The sequence below is a fragment of the Podarcis filfolensis genome (genome assembly GCF_964270895.1).
Source record: "Podarcis filfolensis genome assembly, chromosome: 4".
NCBI classification, from domain to species: domain Eukaryota; kingdom Metazoa; phylum Chordata; class Lepidosauria; order Squamata; family Lacertidae; genus Podarcis; species Podarcis filfolensis.
The window spans coordinates 84,408,647-84,430,378 of record NC_139607.1 but is presented as its reverse complement, the minus strand read 5'-3'; the positions used below and the strand labels follow the sequence as shown (position 1 = coordinate 84,430,378).

The window sequence follows — 21,732 nt, the reverse complement described above, 5'->3', positions numbered from 1 at the left end:
CTCCCAGAAAAATATTTTGATTCTTCAAATATTCAGCTTACAGACCCCACTGCAATACCGTTCAGTTCTAAGATTTACTGTGCTTGCTCTTTTATCCCCAAGCATGGTTTCCATTGACTGTCACTGCTTCCTTGCTGAGTTAGTCACATGGGTAATTGCGCCCAATCACATGGTCAGGTGATGATCATGATGATATTCCCAGAAGACACTAAATGTAATCAGGGCTGGCCCTAGCATTAGGCAGAATAAGGCAGTGCTTCAGGTAGCAGATGGTTGGTGTTATGAAAGGGCAGTATTTTTTTTTCAATTTTCTTATTATTAATAAATTAAAGTCACACCCAGAAAGAGGGTGAGGAAGTTGTAATAAGTATTTTGTGAATTGCCCTGTTATTGTCAGATGCAGGGCAATATGCAGATTTATAATAATAATAATAATAATAATAATAATAATAATAATAATAATAACACTAATAATTTATTATTTATACCCCGCCCATCTGGCTGGGCTTCCCCAGCCACTCTGGGCGGCTTCTAAAAAAATATTAAAATACTGTAATACATCAAACATTAAAAGCTTCCCTAAACAGGGCTGCCTTCAGATGTTTTCTAAAAGTCTGGTAGTTGTTGTTCTCTTTGACATCTGGTGGGAGGGCATTCCACAGGGAGGGCGCCACTACCGAGAAGGCCCTCTGCCTGGTTCCCTGTAACTTGGCTTCTCACAGTGAGGGAACTACCAGAAGGCCCTTGGCACTAGACCTCAGTGTCTGGGTAGAACAATGGGGGTGGAGACGCTCCTTCAGATATACTGGACCGAGGCCGTTTAGGGCTTTAAAGGTCAGCACCAACACATTGAATTGTGCTCGGAAACGTACTGGGAGCCAATGTAGGTCTTTCAAGACCGGTGTTATATGGTCTTGGCGGCCGCTCCCAGTCTATATAATAACTATAATTTTCTGGCAGATGACTTGAGAATTGTGTATCTTGACTGGGAGGGTTGGCTGGAGGCGCCATTTTCTGCTCTGCCTCAGGCAGCAAAATGTCTTGGGCTGGTCTGATTGGAATCATGCGGATTACTGCAACCAATCCTATTTGACCAAACAACATAATCTAAATGAAAAAGTGAACATTGTTTTTTAAAAGAATGCTGGAAATTGCTGGAAATCGGTACTCTTTTTCTTCTTCAGCATAGCTGAAAAGGATCCCACATCTTCATAGATGAGACTCTCCCATTGGTGTTTATGGCGAGTCATGTTGACCAGTCCTTGAGCCTGACTGTGCACTCCAGCTGAGGGCTGGCCAGGAAGTACAAAGGGGGAATGGGGTCCCATTATGCCATATGGGTGCCTGGGATCTGCATGAGAAACTTAGAGACTAATTCCAGGAAAGGAAAGAATGTCAGCTATTGTACACATATGTTAAATCGTGTCAATGTGTATTAATGAATCGGAACCACCTCATTCAAAAGCTAGAGTTTATTTTTAATTGACCATAAGAGGCAAAATATTGTGTGTGCTAAACTGTCAAAAGGTTGGTTTAGAAAAGGCAGCATTTTAGGGATATAACACCAACAAAAACAACAATACATATATAAATCACACCTCAAAAAAGCAGAGTCTTATCTTAAAGAATACAGTGATTTCCGCTCTTTCTTTTCTTTCTGAAAAGCAATCTTCCCAAGTAGCAGAGTCACTTCGAAAGCATGGGTCTATTTCATGATTCTTTGAAAGTAATATTTGTGCAATGGATTTGATACTGTTTGAACCAAATGAAAACGAGAGGTCTGGCTCATAACTTCCATACAAATGCTGCAATCGAATGTCCTTTTAGGCAGCTCACAATCATTCTGATTGAGTGTGTGCAGGAGAACTTCCTAGTGAATTGTGTCCAGAGAAATTGTATCAAATCTAATGGGGGCGGGGGCGGGAGAAGAGGCGAATGGGGAAAAGAAAAGAACAGCAATATGGCCTGCTTATAATTCCTTGCAATAAATACATGTGAGTTCTGTTTGCTTACCTCCTTTGTTATTGCCTTAGCATCAACCCTGCCATTGTTTTTTGACAGTTCATTCCTCAAAACCAGCTGTGTCAGCTCACTGGAGAGGAGGGGAACACCTACATGTTGAGCAAGCTACACCTGGAGTCAGGGACTGGCTGAGCTAAGAGGAATGGTGGAAGTCACCAGCTGGGCGACCCCCAAGGGAAACCCCAGAGGTGCCAGGGGATTGCTGGTGGGGCATTGAGGAGAGGGATCTTCTTCAGAGGAAGAAGACTGGGAGAAGGTGATGGATGCTGAAGGGGCAGCAGAGTTTAGTGAGCAGTGACAGGGAGCAGTTCAGTGTCTGAGTAGAGGAGGGAGGTTAAGAGACTGTTGAAGAATCCCAGGAGTCTCCCCCTCCTGCTGTGACAAGCTCCTCTTTCCCCGGTCTCAAAGAACATGCAGAATAATAAAGAGAGCAGAACAGAGGCGAGAGGTGGACAGACACCATTTGAGACTGTTGGAAAACATCCAGGAGAGGAGGAGCCTGGAAACTGTGTCATAGGGAAAAGACCAACTGAGAAGTGTTGCCGATTTGTGTGTTGTTTCCTTAAAGAGTTGACTGACAACAGAGCTCTGTTTCTTTTGTGATTACTTGTGTCTGACTCCAGTCCCGACACCTGGTGCGCTTACATAGCCTTTGGGATGTTTAGATTTTGTAGACGTTGCACATGAACACATTTGCATGGTCCACGCTACACGAGCATCATGTTCTTTGCTAGCTCAGAGGACATGAAAGGTGGTGACAAGGGACAGGAGCTGGCAGAGCCAACCTGGTTCATTTTGTGAATATTATTGATTGATTGATAAATTTATCCACTTGATTGTAAAAAAACAACCACCTACCTTCAAAGCAGATTATGACTTTTGCTAATTCAGGTTATCAGGACTGTTCACAAGGAAGGTCCCTTGGCTACAGTGTGTGTAGCCTGAGCTGCCACTAATGTAATAAGGGCAGGAGCAAATCTCAGGCTCATGTGACCTTCCAGTTTCTGTAGTTCAGCAGTGGTGAGAAATGAATTGCATTTCAAAACATCTGGTGGCCACCAGATTGGGGAAGGCTGTGGTAGATCCTATGACTGAGCTCACATGCACTGTCACACAAACACACATACCCCAATGCATGAAATTCACCCTTGTGAACAGCCCACCACATGCCTGAAGCAAAGAGTCAAGTTTCAATGAAAAAGTCAAACTAAATGGAACTCTAACCTCATGAAAAAACATGCAGTTGCCCTACATGGACAACGGTATAGTTAATAGTGTCCACTAAGGCTTATAAACACACATATATTTCACATTCTAGTTTCTCGGTATTAACATGGAATTCTAGGAAGTTTTGCCGAAGTGAAGAGTTGTAAAGAACCTTTTCAAAATAAGTAATAAAGCTGAGAATCTTTGGCTTCAAAGCTGCTCACTGAGTATAGGAGCATAATGAATTAAGCATCTTAAAGAGGTATCCTGGAAAAAAATTCACCCAAGTTGAATAAAAGAAGACCAAGAAATCCCACAAGCCATGTTTGGCTTCCCACAAGTTCTACCAGAATGTTAAGTGGCAACTCACTCAGTATTTAAACTGTATTCCAAGAAGGCTTTGATAGAGATATAAAAACAGGGAGCAGATAATGCATTCAACTTGATAAAAGAAACCAATCTAGAGGACGGAGATAATTTTAGAACTCTACCACTGATATAATCAGCAGAACAGGGGCGGTTTAAAAGTTCACAATATTACCTGATAACAAGCCAATTTCAGTTTAATGCAGGAAATGCTATTGTAAAACCATTCCTTTCATCCTTAGAGACAGGCACGAAAAAGCAACCCATAAAAATGAAGTGCAGCTTCAGACTGCGGTTAAGTATAAATCCTTGTCTGTGAAATCTTCCACCCTATTTTCCCCATTATATCCACAACCAAGAGTTCATTGCCTTGAACTCCTAAGCTGGCCTACATTTTGCACTGGACAAGTCGCATTGGGTGGGTGGGTGAAATCAAATCAAAAACATGATTGGAAAGGATCCTCTTCCATACCTTAATCAAAGAACTTTCTCATAAGTTCAAAAGCACATTCTCATAATATGTTCAAAAGCTGGCTATGGAAGTAGCCTTTAACAGTATGTTATTTTGCCAGGAGGCAGGCAGTAAATGCATATCTATATTCTGTGAAAATAATAAGCATTCAGTATTACTCAGCAAGAATCAGGTGAGGCTCAAGGCATTAATATGCCTCACCAAAAATTCAATCCCATGATCTTTTTTTTTAAGTGCCAAAAGTTCAAACTTGGCTATGGAAGCTACTAGATGCAGTTAACACTATAGTATATAATGAGAAAAGTATGGCATTTTATATGCAACTAAAAGAATACAGACAAGGTAGAACTCAACTCTTGCCCACTGAATACGTACATATGCAGGAAGAGCTGGTTTAGTGTAGTGGCTAAGATACTGAAGATCCCCAGTTTGAATCTCACCTCTGACATTAACTCAAGCCCTAAGTACACTATAGACTTAAAGCAGTAGCATGCCACCTTAAACAGACCTGGCTTTCCACAAAGAATTATGGGAACTGTAGCTTGCTAGGGATGCTGAGAGTTGTTAGGAGGCATTTGGTTGGCCATTGTGAGAACAGGATGTGGACTAGATGGGCCATTTGTTTGCTCCAGCAGGATCTTCCTATGTTCTTATGTGTGTTCTTAGGTAACGGTAAAGGTAAAGGGACCCCTGACAGTTAAGTCCAGTCGCAAACGACTCTTGGGTTGCGGCGCTCATCTCGCTTTACTGGTCGAGGGAGCCGGCATTTGTCCGCAGACAGTTTTTCCGGGTCATGTAGCCAGCATGACTAAGCCGCTTCTGGCGAAACCAGAGCAGTGCACGGAAACGCCGTTTACCTTCCCGTTGGAGCGGTACCTATTTATCTACTTGAACTTTGATGTGCTTTCGAACTGCTAGGTTGGGAGGAGCAGGGATCAAGCAACGGGAGCTCACTCTGTTGCGGTACCTATTTATCTACTTGCGCTGGTGTGCTTTCGAACTGCTAGGTGGACAGGAGCTGAGACTAAGCAATGGGAGCTCACCCCATCGCGGGGATTCAAACTGCCGACCTTCCGATCGGCAAGTCCTAGGCTCAGTGGTTTAGACCACAGCACCACCGGCGTCCCTTTAATGTGTGTTCTTAGGGGAAACCTATCCCCCTCCCAGAGAATATAGTTCCCAGAGCCCCTGCAAACAGAGACTGACTGTTAAACCAGCCCAGGAATTGGAGCTCTGGAAGGAGAATTGGGGCCCTTTACAAAGCTCAACACCTTTAACAAAATACAGTTCCCAGGTTTCTTTGGGGGATGCTATGACTGTTTAAAGTGGTATGATAGTGCTTTTAATGTATAGTGCAGATGGGCCCTCACTTAAATGGCCTTAGTCAAACCACTAAGTGGTTTCTCAGTCTCAGCCTCACCCCCATTTTCAATATGGGGGATAATAATATTGATTTGCCTTACAAAAGTATAACAACCTTATGGGGTTGTTGAATAAATTGCTGCTATATAATGTATGTGAAGCACTTTGAACACTTAAAAAAACACACTATACAAATGATACATATTATTATTAAGGACCATTCTAAGGTGCTCCACTTTAAACACAGGTGCAGATTAGGGATGAGATGAAGTGGTGAAGAAGGGAAGTTATTTTGCTTTTCCACCCAACCAGGTGAGAATTCTGCATGGAACAGAGGAACCTATCTTGATACATGCATTCCTCATTGTTAAGGCTATTTGTGTGCTACTGTCTTCTGACAAAGCATTGTGCTCATGACCTCTGTCTAGGTCTAGAAATGCGTGTGGATTGTGGGATGGGAAGGAATATTCTAGAACCAAATAGAAACAGCTGAAGATTCCCAAACTTTCTTCAGAAACACCATGGAGGATTCCACTAAGCACCACCTTAAGGATGCTGATGACTATCTGGAGAATAAGTGCGGTTCCTGACAATGCAGAAACCATTCACCCCTACACTAAATGTAACTTACATGTCACAGTGGTGGATGTTAGTCCAATCAAAAACAGACGTCATGCATTGCATACGATTCTGTTCATCATAGTCTTTTAGGGAATCTGAACCTGTATTTTGAAGGGATAATGGGGAGCTCTTCAACATAATCCAGAATACTTTATGAGCAAGCAGAAGGCTATGCACAGGCCGCAGCAATTGCTTACTCTGCTTCTGGCAATCTCTGTGTTGCAATGGATATATCAAGGCATGCAAAATAATGGGCATGGATATGTATCTTACATTGGTGGATGTGGTCTCTTGCGCCCCCATACAGCACTAATGTTCTGTAACGTATATCCATTACGTCAGATCCATGTGTGGGCAACTGTTTCTTCATGGTGTACATATGCTGGACTGGGTGAATATGTATAAACTGGGATTAGCTATTTGGAATACATGTATGCCCATAAGATTTTTCCTTATTTACATTTTAAGTGTGCTTAAGTCAATAGGCTGTGTGCGCAAAGGGCTGTGTGCAGCAGCATATGAATACCTGCATGCCTACTCACTGTGTAACATGTAGGTTGATTTTTTTTTTAAAGCCAACTAGGAAATTCAGCCAAAGGAATACTGCTATCATGCTCACTGCATGCACTGAAGATTTCAGCTTTTGGCTTCTCTTGTTTTCTACTGCTTAATCCCATATTTGAAGTCAGATACCATAAATCAGTGTTATTAATGATTAGCTGTCATGGCACTTAGTACTTGGAGTTGGGAGGCTGTGGGCGCCTCTACCAGCTACAAGCCAGGCTGTTAGCAAAGTTCAGTGGCCACTGGGCGACCTTCTGCAGACTGCTCCTCCTTCAAGGGAAAGAGGTCCTTTTAAGTTGCAAACGGGATGGCATGGTCTCTTTTTATCGAGGTGGCCTTGCACTGCAGACACAATCGCAACGCTCATGGTGCTCCAGTTGAATATCGATCAGCGCCATATTGTTCTTGGTTCTGCCCCGCCTCCTGATGTGACCTGCTTCAGGGATGAACCTCAACACCTGGGAAGGAAAGCAGACGCTTTGTCAGTGGCATTGGAACACCGGAAGCTGCCTTATGTGGAGTCAGACTATTGGTCCATCTAACTCAGTATTGACTGCCAGTTGCTTTTAGGAAGGACTTTCCCCCAGCCCTACCTGGAGACTCCGGGGATTGAACCTGGGAGCTTTTGCTTGCAAGGTAGATGCTACATCACTGAGCTACGGTCCTTTCACATTGTGCATGCAAGGCCCTTCCCCAGCCAATGTGGTAGGAAAGGGAATGGTCAAGGCATGGGCTTGACCAATGTTGTGTTAAGTTTTGTATTTGTCAACACATGAATTATGATGCTGGAGGAGACTCTTGAGAGTCCCATGGACTGCAAGAAGTTCAAACATATCCATTCTTAAGGAAATCAGCCCTGAGTGCTCACTGGAAGGACAGAATGTGAAGCTGAGGCTCCAATACTTTGACCACCTCATGAGAAGAGATGACTCCCTGGAAAAGACCCTGATGTTGGGAAAGACTGAGGACACAAGGAGAAGGGGACGAGAGAGGACAAGATGGCTGGACAGTGTTCTCGAAGCTACCAGCATGAGTTTGATCAAGCTGCGGGAGGCAGTGGAAGACAGGAGCGCCTGGCATGCTCTGGTCCATGGGGTCACAAAGAGTCGGACACGACTAAACGACTAAGTGACTAAACAACAGCAACTGTGAGCTCTCCATGGTGCTGATAAGCTGCCTTTTTGCCCTGCTACTCTGCTTGTGATCTGGCAGTGCCTTACTGGATTTGACTGAACTTCCAAGCTAGCCTTGCTGTGATTCTCCTCTTCGGAATGTGGCCTCTGTCCTATGAGCACCAGCTGAGTCCCCCATATGGCCCTAAGCTGGAAGAACACGGGAGAGCACTCTTCTTGCTTGTGTTGCATCAAAGTGTTTAAACCTTCCTATACAGGAAGGCTATTGACCTTCAGGTGCTGAATTTTATCTTTCGGGGTGTTTTTTTATGATGTCTCTTACTTCAGCTTCCCACCCCCCACCCAATTGTTCTTTCTGTATAATACTGCGGTTTTACTGCATCACTATTTTCCAAGCCACCTTGAAGTATATGATAGGATATAAATCAGGAGTGTGCACTAACCACAACATTTGGTTTATACCCCAGTCTGACTCTTCAGAAACAGTCCTATTTGGTCTGAAATGCTTTGGTTGCTACCTGGTTTGGTTCTGGCCTGCAGTCAAATCCCAATATGGAAATTGAACCAATTTAACACCGAGCCAGTGGCAGGCCAGAGAGCAGGGCATATAAAGCAGATCTTAATGCTTGGGAAGGTTTTTGGAGGCAGAGGCAGACCTTCAATATCCTGCCTCTCAGTTGTTTAAGGGTCAATACCAGCACTCTAAATTGGACTCAGAAACAAACTTGTAACCAAAAGTAAACGGTGCAGGATTGTTGTAATACGTACTGACCATCTTGCCCCTTGCAGGCAATTGCATAGGACGCCTGTGTACCAGAGCCCTGGAGTTCCCACATATCCAAGGTGATAGGTGCCTTGGAGTAGACTTGGTGCAATGCATGCAGGGATACATGCTATATAGCACGGCTGGGGAGCTTTAGGCCCAGAAGCAAAATACAGCTCTCCAGGCCTCTCTGGCCAGTCCTTGGAACTCTCCCTCAACAATACTCTTCACCATGCCTCCTTAAATGTTTTTGCCTGGCTAGAAGTTGTCTATGAACTCTGATGATGCCCCTTGCTTGTCTGGATGAAGAATAGAGGCGTGTGTTTATGTGTATGTGTGTAGATGTCCTCAGGTAGAATATACATTGATTGTTGCACCCACTTTTGCATCTGGCACCTCCCAGCATTAGCCTGTGGGTCCTGACAGGTTGAAGAAGAAGAGGAGGAGGAGGAGGAGGAGTAGTTTGGATTTGATATCCCACTTTATCACTACCCTAAGGAGTCTCAAAGCAGCTAACAATCTCCTTTTCCCTTCTTCCCCACAACAAACACTCTGTGAGGTGAGTGAGGCTGAGAGACTTCAGAGAGGTGTGACTGGCCCAAGGTCACCCAGCAGCTGCATGTGGAGGAGCGGGGAAGCGAACCCGGTTCACCAGATTACGAGTCCACCACTCTTAACCACTACACCACACTGGCTCTCAAAGATCAAATGTGGCCCTTGGCTTGAAAAAGCTTCTCCACCCTTGCTCTATAGACACCACCTCTTCCACATGCAGCTTTTTGAGTGGAGAAGATGGATCGTGCTCAAGCCCTTTCTCAAAATCTAATTAATGTAAAATGCACTTTGAAATTCACCAGCATTGTTCAGCGAACATGGCCTTTTCGAATGAAAGCACATGCAAAGGGATGAGGATCTGCCCAGCATTTAAGCCAGCAGACCTCCTGACAGTTTAGGGATTTTGTCTTCTCTGTATTTTCCGTTAAGAAACATGAGCGCAGTATATGCACTTTGCTGATAACGGGAGAGAAATGAATTGGCAGGCACTTTCCCATCCAAGGCCGGAAAGCAGTGTTTGAACAACACAGAAATTGGGCGGCTTTACTAAGTGATCAAGGGACTGATGCTTAACATTTCAATCCAAGCTTCCATCTAATAGTCTTAGGCTCAGGTTTATTCAGCAGACCTGAAAGGATGAAAAAGGCAAGGTCGCCTGCCACAGTCACGGTATATTAAAGGGAACTCTGTGTATTTAAAATAAAAGCTCACATTTGCATGTTGCAGGCACGAGGCTTGCTCAAATATGCAAGCCTACTGAAAGGAAAGGGACGCAGGTGGCGCTGTGGGTAAAACCTCAGTGCCTAGGGCTTGCCGATCGTATGGTCGGCGGTTCGAATCCCCGCGGCGGGGTGAGCTCCCATCTTTCGGTCCCAGCTCCTGCCCACCTAGCAGTTCGAAAGCACCCCTAAGTGCAAGTAGATAAATAGGTACCGCTTTATAGCGGGAAGGTAAACGGCATTTCCGTGTGCTGCGCTGGTGCTGGCTCGCCAGAGCAGCTTTGTCACGCTGGCCATGTGACCTGGAAGTGTCTCCGGACAGCGCTGGCCCCCGGCCTCTTAAGTGAGATGGGCGCACAACCCTAGAGTCGGACACGACTGGCCCGTACAGGCAGGGGTACCTTTACCTTTACTTACTGAAAGGAAACTATCTAATATGGAGCCTCTTCTTCAAAAGGGAACACAACTGGGACCTGAATCAAAAAGGTATCCTTCTCACCTCCTAACATGAGTATTCCTGTTCAGGGTTCCAGCCAGCCAGCCAGCCAAGTATCCTTTTTCAGGATACTATAAATTGCTAGTGGCTGATGCAGAATATTGCCTACCCTACCTTCCCAGTTTTCTAGTTTCCTTTTCAATGAACTATCAACATTTCGAGGCTACTGAAGATGCTTAGTCCTCATTTGCCCCCTTAGGCTTTGAAATGTTTTTGTTTACTTCTGTAAACCTCAGAGGTCCACTGAGCAGACTGATACTTTCCTCTTGTTTCCTCCCGTTTCCCACAGGTATCTGGCTGTCCAGAGAACAGGAATGCTGGACTAGACTGGCCATTGGCCTGATACAGCAGGCTCTTTTTAGGATCGCCTGTTGTTTTTCAATGGTCCTATCTGAGATGCACTTCTGGTGGCAATCACAACCTGAGTTTGCTATTAGAGGGATTAGTGAAGCAGTGAAGCTTGGGCAGATGTTCATAGCATGGAGCGTTGATGTGTTTGTTCGTGAATCCTGTTTGCTGTGCGCATTCCAAGAATGTCATCCCAAACACACATATTCTTTGAACACCCTAGACAAGTACAGTGGTACCTCAGGTTACATACGCTTCAGGTTACATACGCTTCAGGTTACATACACTTCAGGTTACAGACTCCGCTAACCCAGAAATAGTGCTTCAGGTTAAGAACTTTGCTTCAGGATGAGAACAGAAATCGTGCTCTGGCGGCGTGAGGCAGCAGGAGGCCCCATTAGCTAAAGTGGTGCTTCAGGTTAAGAACAGTTTCAGGTTGGGGGGGCCACTAGGTGGCGCATCGGAAGATGGCTGACAATAACATCTCTCCGACCCACACGAGGTAATTTGGAGGTTATGATGGGGGTAATTAGCCTCCTTAACCCCCCCAGGATTATGGGGGGGACGGCCCTTGCCTGCTGTGCCCTATACCACCCCCGAATTTGTGGGGGTGGGGGCACTAGGCACAAAGCCCTCCTGTGGGACTCCGGCACTCCTGGACGCCGTCCCTGATCCGCGCCTCTAGTTTGCAAGAATCTTCAAAAGAAACAATTTGGACGAGATAAATTGCACATACTTCAAGGAAAAAGGGGGAGTAAAGACTGCTGACAGAAGAGATCTCTGATAACAAGACAAGAATAAAATATGAGAAGATACGTCAAGATACGGTATGACTTGAGGGGGGAGGGGAAAAAACAACAACCTGCCCTTCATTATGTGATTTAACAAGAATCCCCTCCCCAAATGAGTCAGGAACTAAGGACTTAAGCTGTGGATTTAAGGCTGTGTGGAGATAAACTTTTGAACCAAAGCAATGTTTCAAGACGAAGCTGGAAAGCTAAGAGTTTTGGAATGACGCAGTTAAAAATGCCGTCGCCATTTTGGGAGGCATTGTTGGAGCTCTTGGGTCTGGGAGGAGAAAGAGAGAAATAGAGTTGTTTACATACGTCTCGGTGGGACTCAAGAGCGAAAAATGCCAAATTTATGATGGAAAGAGCGATGTTATCTACGAAGGAGATATATGGAAACCATCTGGACTTAGTGGAGGAACGGGAAATCCACACAGGATTATTATTTTGCTTATCAGCTTAAGGAGACTAACAGAAGAGATCGTAAAGGAAAAATAGAAATTATATGAACAAGATATGATGTGGAAACACCAAGATAAGACTGAATAGAATTATGAATTTTGTTTGGACTGATTGGGACTGATTTGGACATTAACGCAGTAATAAGAAGATGATCTGAATCCCCCTTTGGATCTTGAAGTATGGGTTCCCCCAACAAAATTTAAAAATTTGGCTTTGTAATTTGGAATCTATGTGATGTGATTTAATTTGATGTGATTGGCCAGTCAATAAAAATTATTTTTTAAAAAAAAAGAACAGTTTCAGGTTAAGAACGGACCTCCGGAACGAATTAAGTACTTAACCTGAGGTACCACTGTACTTAACCATAGGTACCACTGTACAGATGTAAGTTTGAACCACCATAATAGCTTTACAAGTGCAAGTCACAGTGAACCCTGGGCTTGCCCACTCTCCCCTCCCCACTGCTCACCTTGAGTGTGGTTTCTGATCTCTTTCTTGAGTATGTGCTAGAGCAGAGCATGGGAGAATGGGATGCACAAGCTTGGGGGGAGGCTAAGGTTGTTTCATATGATATCTGAGTATACCCCAGATCTGTGCCCTCCATTATGCAGAATCAGAGCCAATTCACCCTTGTTTGACCTCTGTGCAGACAGAGTGTGGCACTCACAGTGCTTCATTGCATCCCTTCTCTTCCTCCCTCCTGAGCGCTCAAGAAAACTTGAGGAAATTTGGGGAAATAGAGAGAAAATTCTTTCCTGACCTCATATGAGGAAAGGGTAGTTCAGGGACTCTGCTATGCAATTGCTTTGAACATTTACATTGGCTTTACCATCCGTAGGACGTTAAGTACGAAGTAAGGATAGGGCTTCACAGAGGAATGGGAAGGAAAAGAAAACTGTGCCGCAGAAAATATTCCTCCCCTCATCCCTTCATATATCAGAGATTGAATCAATCCTGTATACGGAGCCCTGTTAATAAAATACTAGATGGAAAATGCAACTGTTGAGCCAGATACAGTGTTTATAAGAATGTAAAAGATTATGATGGCCTTATAAAAGTTCTCATAGAATTGACTATATGGGAAAGGCAGGTGAATGTGATGCAGGTCTGAGCTTCCTGCCTTGTAACTTTATTGAAGGGTATCAAGGGGTTGTGTTTGTGACACATTTCCTCAGGTGATAAATGCTCTGGGCTTTTAATGCAACCTGCATCTCACTTCCTGACCTTGTCTGGAATTCAGGTGACTATGGAGTAATCTGGGGTCACTAAACATGCTTGAGAATGAAAAGGCTGAGTAAAGTCCTCTCTCTTTTTAAGTTGATGATTAATTTCTCGGCTTTTAGCCAATCAATATTTTTTAACCTATGCATCTAAAAAAAAAAAAAAGGAGCGGATTTCTCTTCTAAGAAGGTGGTGCTGGATCAGACCAATAGCCTATCCAGTCTGGCATCCTGTTCTCACAGTAACCGACCCAGATGTCTATGCAAGCAGGACCTGAGTGCCACAGAAATCTCCCCTCCTGTGGTTTCCAGCCACTGGCACTCAGAAGCTGTCTGGGGCTGGTGGGAGTTAGAATCTACGACATCTGGACAGACAAAGCATTCCCATCCCTGTAATGAAGGACTTGATGGTGGGGCACACTTGAAAACCTCTATACAAAGTTACAACCAATAATATTGGTTGGAAAATAAAAAAGTGACAAACGAAAATGTTCAGATCAGGATTCTGTTCCAAATTATATCCACGTTGCATTGCATATTTTTACAGTTTTGGATTGTGAACTGCCCCAGGAGAAATATTTTTGAAGGGCAGTACACAAATGTCTTATATAAAATATTCTGCGGTATAACATTTAACGTTTTATACACGCAATACATTTGCCCATCTGTATGAAGGCCTCTTAATAAGTTAGCTTTGCATAGGTATTTTTTTTCTATGATAGAGTGTATGGCCACACTATGCATTCAGAGGTGGCACATGTCCCTTGAGAATTGTCCCATTGTGTCTCTTGCTCAGTGTTGGAATTGATCTCAAGAAAGGAAAGGCAGGAGTTCCTCTCAGCAGCCCCTCTTGCCCTTGCCGGTACCTTTTTTTAAATGAGAGGAAATGGCTAGATAAATGTGGAACAAAGCTAGGGATGAGTGCTTAGCCCTAGGATTCAGAAAAATTCAAGAATTTTGCCTGGGAAGAATGTGCTGGACTAACATCACTCTGGTCTTTCATGTACCCAATATAGATTAAACTTCACAGTGCCTATTAATTCTAATATCCAAATCTATGTTCATTGTACGGTTAATTCATCCCTAAAGGATACATTTACATTTACATTTACAAAAGCCAGGTCATTCGAAGCTCAAGCTAGAACATTGTCCTTAATTAATTCCAGTCTGCGAGATAAAAAGAATGGAAGGAATTAATAGCAATTCCTGTGGTGGACTCGGTGAGCAAATTTCCTCTCCTGCACCACACACACACACACACACACACACACACAGAGGTTTTCTCATCTGGTGGAACTCAGGTATCTCCCCATCACGCCTACCCAGTGGCCAAATAATCTGTTATCCTGGACCTTTAATATTCCCCATAAATCACCACCATTAGATTAATATCTGGGTGCTGCATAAGCATCCCCAAAAAAGTAGAGCTACCCTGTTTTCATTTGATCGCACTCAGGATGCAGCTAGTTTTTAATGCTGCTAAAAAAAGTCTCCCCTCCGCATCCCAGTTCAATCAACCCATATAGAGATGAGCTCTCAGGTGTTTAACTTTCTTAATTAAGAGCATGTGTTATAAATTTTGAAATCCCACCAATAAGATGTTTAGTAAGGAAAGAGAAGAAGCAGGGAGCAGTTGAATTCAGGCCCCTGAATCCCTTCCAGCAGCTGCTTGGTGAGATCAGTATTTTTAGGGTTGCCATATTTCAAAAAGGGACGCGGGTGGCGCTGTGGGTTAAACCACAGAGCCTAGGACTTGCCGATCAGAAGGTCGGCGGTTCGAATCCCCGCGACGGGGTGAGCTCCCGTTGCTCAGTCCTTGCTCCTGCCAACCTAGCAGTTCAAAAGCACGTCAAAGTGCAAGTAGATAAATAGGTACCGCTCCAGCGGGAAGGTAAACAGCGTTTCCGTGTGCTGCTCTGGTTTGCCAGAAGTCATGCTGGCCACATGACCCGGAAGCCGTACGCTGGCTCCCTCAGCCAATAAAGCAAGAGGAGCGCCGCAACCCCAGAGTCAGCCACGACTGGACCTAATGGTCAGGGTTAGGGTTAGGGTTAGGGTTAGCACAAAATTGTTGAGCTTTTTTTTTAGAAAGCCCCCCCATGATTTTATGCCTAGGACCATAGAGTGCAACCTGGCTGCTGAATCAAACTGGGGAATAAGGCCTGCAATATCCATTAGTGTAGAAGCAGGCAACTTATTTCTACTGAAGGCTGCATTCCCTTGGGGATAATCTGTTGGGAGCCACAAAACAGCAGTGGGCTGGGATAGAGGCAGAAGTATGTGAGGCCACCCCATTGCCTCTCTCTATACCACCCCCTCCTCTCTCTCTTTCTGCCCTCCATCCCTCCTTCACCACCGCCCAATTGACGTGTAATGATTAATCATAGGTTGGGTTTGTTCTGCTTTGGTTTGTTCCTTAATGTTCACTGTTTTGCATGAAATAAAGCGTTGTTTTTTTAAAAAAAAAAGGGGGGGAGAAAAATATAGGGTGTGTTTTCGTCATTGGAGTAGTTTAAACACTGAGACCACTTCTCTCCTGTAGATGCTTAATAAATCACCTTCCTGGGTCTTGCACTTTGAACAATCGATATCCTCTGTTGGGAGAAGCTGAAGAGTAGGGAGAGGAAATAATTGAGCTGGGAAATGTTCATTGCCATGCTCCCCCCCCATTTCGTTAGGGTTTGTAGGAATATTTAACTTTAGTTAAATGGTTGATTGTGTAATCATTTATTAGAAATATTAAAATTACAGTCGTACCTTGGATCCTGAACGCCTTGCGAGTCGAACGTTTTGGCTCCCAAACGCCACAAACCCAGAAGTGTGTGTTCTGGTTTGCCAATGTTCTTTGGAACCCAAACATCCAATGCGACTTCCACAGCTTCTGATTGGCTACAGGAGCTTCCTGCAGCCAATCAGAAGCCGCGCCTTGGTTTCCGAACATTTTTGAAGTCAAATGGACTTCCATTCGACTTCCAAGGTACCACTGTATGTTTATTTTAGAAATTGTAAAGCAGTAATGATAATTGCTGCAGCACTGTTGTAGTAGATTGCATTAAATACCTTCATATGTTCTTGTAAAGAATAATAATAAAAACTAAAAATAATAAATTAATAACTAAATCGCGTTACCAAGGAAAAAGGAAACATATAGGAGGGCTTGCTTTTAAAACACAGATTATCTTGAGCCTAGAAGAGTACAGATGTAAGTAAAGACCGATGTACCTCATGATATTTTTTCACCAATTTTCCTGCTGTACACGTGCAAGATTTCCAGTTGCTGAACCCACAGCCACAGTTCCCCCCACAGCGCTGGACAAGAAGGCAGCGTGGAAAGAAAACAACGTTGGTTTGCTTCAGTTCCTCCCTTATGTTGACAGAATAATTCCTTGGAGTGCAGCTGTATCGCTTCACATCGTCATTCAACCTATCCAAGTCAACTGAAATGGAAAAGGAGAGAGAGAGATGGCATTTGTAAAGAAAACTTATTTGTTTAATACATTTCTAACCTGTCCTTCCTCATAAGGTCTCGGGGCAGGCGGGGAAGGGAGGCACAATACAAATTGCAATTCCTAAAACATATAAAGCTCTAAAACCAAAAGGAACAGGCGGTACAAACCTTAAAATCACAACACCTATAAAGCTAATAAAATTTTAGAACTGGCAGCATGCTTCCACATGTATAATTCACTTCTGCAAGATAAAGTGGTGACAAACTCAGATAGCTTTAAAATAAGAACAGGCTAATTTATGGATGATGAAACCAGCAATGGCTACTATGAGGGTTATCTTTTGCCTCTACTGTTAGAGGCCATGCGCCTTTGAATACCATTTGCTGGAAATAACACCATTGCACCCAGGTTTTGCTTGCTTCTTATATCAAACAATACTAGCCTGTTCAGCCGAGACACTGAGGTCCAGTTCTGAGGGCCTTCTGGCGGTTCCCTCACCGTGAGAAGTGAGGTTACAGGGAACCAGGCAGAGGGCCTTCTCGGTAGTGGTGCTCGCTCTGTGGAATGCCCTCCCTTCAGATGTCAAGAAAATAAACAACTATCTGACTTTTAGAAGACATCTGAAGGTAGTCCTGTTTAGGGAATTTTTAAATGTTTGATGTTTTATCACTTGATGATGATGATGATGATGATGATGATGATGATGATTTTGGGAGCCACCCAGAGTGGCTGGGGAAACCCAGCCAGATGGGTGGGGAATAAATAATAATAATAATAATAATAATAATAATAATAATAATAATTATTAATGCTCAAATGTGTTTTTACCTGCTGCCCATAACACAAAGGCCATGCAAAGTGCATTCCACCCATCATCCCCGTTATAGGTATGGATGGATGAATCTGTTCATTTGTGGTTTGTGTCACTTTTGGATGCTTTTACCCATAATATCCATTTCTGCTTTAAGCAACCCCTTTTTATAAATCTTCTCAAGTGGTATTTAAATACATATTTTAATGTATATTTTAATACTGTTTAAATGTGTATTTTTCTCAAAATATGTATCAAAAGGTGTGATTTACCTCAAAGAATGTTTCTCAAAGGTACATTTTTTCTCAAAATAATTATGTAAAGGTGTGATTTCTCTTAATGAACATATTTTAAGGTAAATGTTTTCCAAAATATATATTCAGATAGGTGATGTCTCTCAAAGTACTTATTTACATGTGCAATTTATCTCAGGATATGCATTTTAATATCTGTTTTATCTCTAAATACATATTTAAATGCATTCATTCAAGATATATATTTTAAAATGGCTGCTAAGAACATTCGAAAAAGTGCAAAATCAATTGTATATAAATTCTGCTTTGTGCATTGTCCAAGAGGTGTGGATCATGTCCTTTCATACTGGAATTATGCAAGGATCAAATTCCTCCATCCATCAAAGGGGGCTGGCTGAAGACATTTTGCTGAGGCGAAGTACAAGATGGCATCCTTCCCATTCATATGTGCCGAAGGTGACTGCACTGGGTGGTAGCAGGCCAACTCCCAGTAGAAAATGGTGGCTCTGGGAATCCAGAGGGCCTTCTCGGTAGTGGCGCCCGCCCTGTGGAACGCCCTTCCAGCAGATGTCAAAGCGATAAACAACTACCTGACATTCAGAAGACATCTTAAGGCAGCCCTGTTCAGGGAAGTTTTTAACGTGTGATATTTTACTGTATTTTTGGTTTTTATGGAAGCCGCCCAGAGTGGCTGGGGAGGCCCAGCCAGATGGGCGGGGTATAAATAATAAATTATTATTATTATTATTATTATTATTATTATTATCCTCAAAACCACAATTTCCTGAAGGAATCATGACATCTGTGATTTTCCTAGCAGGCAACGATGGTCCTGAGCCTGCATTTGTTGGTTGGGGAACCAAGGCCTTCCTCCATTCCCGAAAAAGTAAGGTTGGAGGAGGGTTTGCCTGCAAAGGGTGGGATAGGGAGAGAACTAGCAAACAGAGGGAGGGGTTGGGAACCAGTGGCCCTCCAAATGTTGTTGAACTAAAACTTCCATCATCCCACAATGACTAGAACTGATGGGAGTTGGAATCCAATGGGGACCCTGACGCAATTAGGATTCCTAGAAGTGTGGAGATGTGTGTATGTTGCTTGCACTTCATTGGTTCGCTGTAGGAAAAGGGGAAAAAAAGTACATTTGCCAAATAAAGTATGGAACTGCATATTCCTTCTGCAATTGCACTGTGTGTTACTGGCATCCAGTACAGAATACAGTATCCCAAGGAATTCCGTTTTTGTCCTTAAAAATTAAAAACACATACCAAGTTTCTAGACCATAAGGCTACAAGATAGCCTTAAAGGTATGGAGGCAATTCCTAGTGGATTTTCAGAAACGTGCTCTTTGCGGGGATGTGCATGGGTGGTGGAAGGAAGGAAGCTAAATAGGATTTGCAGCAGTCTAGGCATGACATTACATCATGTAGCAATTCCCTATGCATATCTCACTATGAACATTCACCCCTGTTTTCCCCAAAGTGCCAGAATCTCTACAAAGAAGTATGTATTGCTCGAGATCTAACCACAAAATCAATGGGAGTTACCAGTGCACTCAAGCACTGAAAGCAAAGTCACCCTAGTGTACATAGCAAACAGTGAGGAGAATAGAAAGCTATTGATTTCTTCTCCCAAACAGATGAAACTTAGTGCTCTGTTGTTATTTTTCAGAGCTACTGCCTCTCAGGCCTGACCCTTCAAGCTAATCCCACTTAAAAGGAAGAACAGTGCTTTCCCCCAAGTTTTTCCCTAAGTGCGGCCATATCTCCTCTTTCCATTGCTGTCACCAAAACACTCCCAATGTCAGCCATCTTTGCTATCTGCTTACCCAGATCAAAACAGATTCAGAAGCACCCAGTATCACCACCACCTTGTCTGGATCCAGCACCTGTCCACTCAATCTCAAGCACTGGGCTTCAAACCAGAGGAGGGGACCCATAGCCCTCCAGTTGTTGTTGGACTACAACTCTCATCACCTCTGTCCATTGATGATGCTGGCTGGGGCTGATGGGAGTTAGGAGTCCAACAACATTTGGCGGGCCATAGGTTTCCCTTCTCTCCCTTTCCCTTCCAATTTTACTTCTCTCTCATGGAGAAACCTTAGGAGGAACCCAAGTCTTCTCTGAATGATCTCCAAGAAAGCATGGAATTGGAAAATCAGGGCCCATGATTCAATGAGATGGGAGTTTACTCACCGGTAATAGAGACAAAACTGCAACCATAGATTCCAAGCAGTGCTGTGGTGTCAAGAAAGCTGTTTTTAAAAGTTTAACTAAAATGAGTTTGCTAAGAGTAAATGAATCATAGAATCATAGAACTGTAGAATTGTACAGGAACCTGAGGCTCATATACCTGTAGTTCAACCCCCTGCAATGCAGGAATCTCAACTAAAGCATCCATGACACATGACCATCCAACCTCTGCTTAAAAACCTCCAAGGAAAGAGAGTCCACCATCTTCTGAGGGAGTTTGTTCCACTGTCGAACCACTCTTACTTCCAGAAAGTTCTTCCTGAAGCTTAGTCAGAACCTCCTTTCTTATAACTTGAATCCATTGGTTTGGGTCCTGCTATCTAGTGTGGCAATGTTCAGGGTGGCAGGAGAGGATTTATTGTTTATTAATATCCTTCCTAACTTGCGCTAGCAAGTTCCTTTACTTAGCAGAGTGCATTCGCCTTTACACCGCAGAAAACTTGTTGCAAACTCGTGTGAGTGTCTTAAGACAATATGCAATTCAGTCTGGCTTGTTCAGATTGAAAGGTGTTCTAATATTTTCCCGGTAAGACCCCTTGAATCCCTCCTAAAAGAATAGATACCACAGCCTTATTCATGAGTAACAAAAAGCAAGCTTACTCACAATCAGGCAGAGCACAGTGTGATCCCTGAAGGAAGGCTTTAGGCTTAAAGTTTCAAACATATACAAACAGGTTTACCCCATAAGGGAGATTTACCTAGTGACTGCAGGCTAGCAGTCCAACAGTTCATAGGATGAAAGGAAGATGGAAAAGAGAGAGAGTGGCAGCATGCCTTGTCCTTTTATCAGGTCTGGATAGGACACGCCCACCCACTAGTCACATGCAAGGAAGGGCGCTCCAGGCCAGGAGGAACAGGAAGTTTCGACTGGCTGGACCAACATCCCCTTGCATGTCCACTCTAGGAAAACAAGGAGTGTTGTATTTGACTGCTCCCAGTGGATTACATCCCACATCTAGAGCAAATCACAATGTGTTCTTTTTAGGATACTCCCCCCCTTGTGCCAGCTGAAAAAAATGTGTGTGTGTGTGTGTTCATGCATGTGCAATGTCCTTCAGTTGGACCGTAAATTCAAGATGAAGTGTCTCTGACACAAAGATTGCTTCTTAAAGTGAAAGTTCAAGAGGGCTGGGATTGTCAGTGGAATTATAACCAGTCACATGAAGCGAGGGCTGTGGCTCATACAAGCTGGCATGCCAATTACCTCAAAAGAGGAAGGTCAAGTAGTCTAAGCACGATGAAATTACTGCTGTCATAAAGGGGTGCATCTCTGCTGAAATCAATGGAATTGAGCCAGTGATGAATCTGCCTTTGCACAACTCATCTGACAATTTTTTTTAAAAAAATAAAGGATTTATGCCACAGAGCTGTCTCTGCGTGTGACCTGGAACAGCTTACCTCACAGTGACGGGGTGTGCACATGTGTGTCCTTTTTGCTATTATTATGGGCTGCTTCACACATTGCACACCCACATGAGAAGTACCATCTCTCTGGCTACATACTCGCATGCAGATGCGAGTGAGCAGCTTTCTAGTTTAACGGGTAGTTATTCCACAGCCATAACATTCTTGGATCTAGAGAATGAAATGCTTTGTTTCTCATTTTCTTCCTCTAAACTTTATTCCATAGCTTTTGTACTTTCCTTTGCAGTTTCAAAAATATGATGGATTTTTTATGTAATGAATATGTGTTTCTCTGGCTGCACCCAGATTGTTGCCTGATAGCTTGAAAAGGGGAATAGAGAAATTCCTGAAGGATACGGTCATCAGTGATAACTTGCCATAATGTCTATGTGCTACCTTCACTTTTGGTGGCAATATGCTTCTGAATGCTGGTTGATGGGAATCATGGGCAGGAAGAGGTCTGCTGAT

General features: G+C 43.5%; 1 protein-coding gene across 1 annotated transcript in view; it reads right to left on the bottom strand.

The window, feature by feature from the left end:
• Positions 1-1,457: 1,457 nt before the first annotated feature.
• The window catches only part of PDGFD (platelet derived growth factor D), a 138,101-nt gene continuing 117,826 nt past the window's right edge, over positions 1,458-21,732 (bottom strand). Inside the window, exons 6-8 of the mRNA XM_083609237.1 lie at positions 16,320-16,534; positions 5,263-7,071; positions 1,458-4,923 (exon numbers count right to left, since the gene is read on the bottom strand). Coding sequence (XP_083465363.1) covers positions 6,937-7,071; positions 16,320-16,534 — 350 coding nt within the window. The 3' untranslated portion in view covers positions 1,458-4,923; positions 5,263-6,936. The remainder of the gene's footprint in view (positions 4,924-5,262; positions 7,072-16,319; positions 16,535-21,732) is intronic.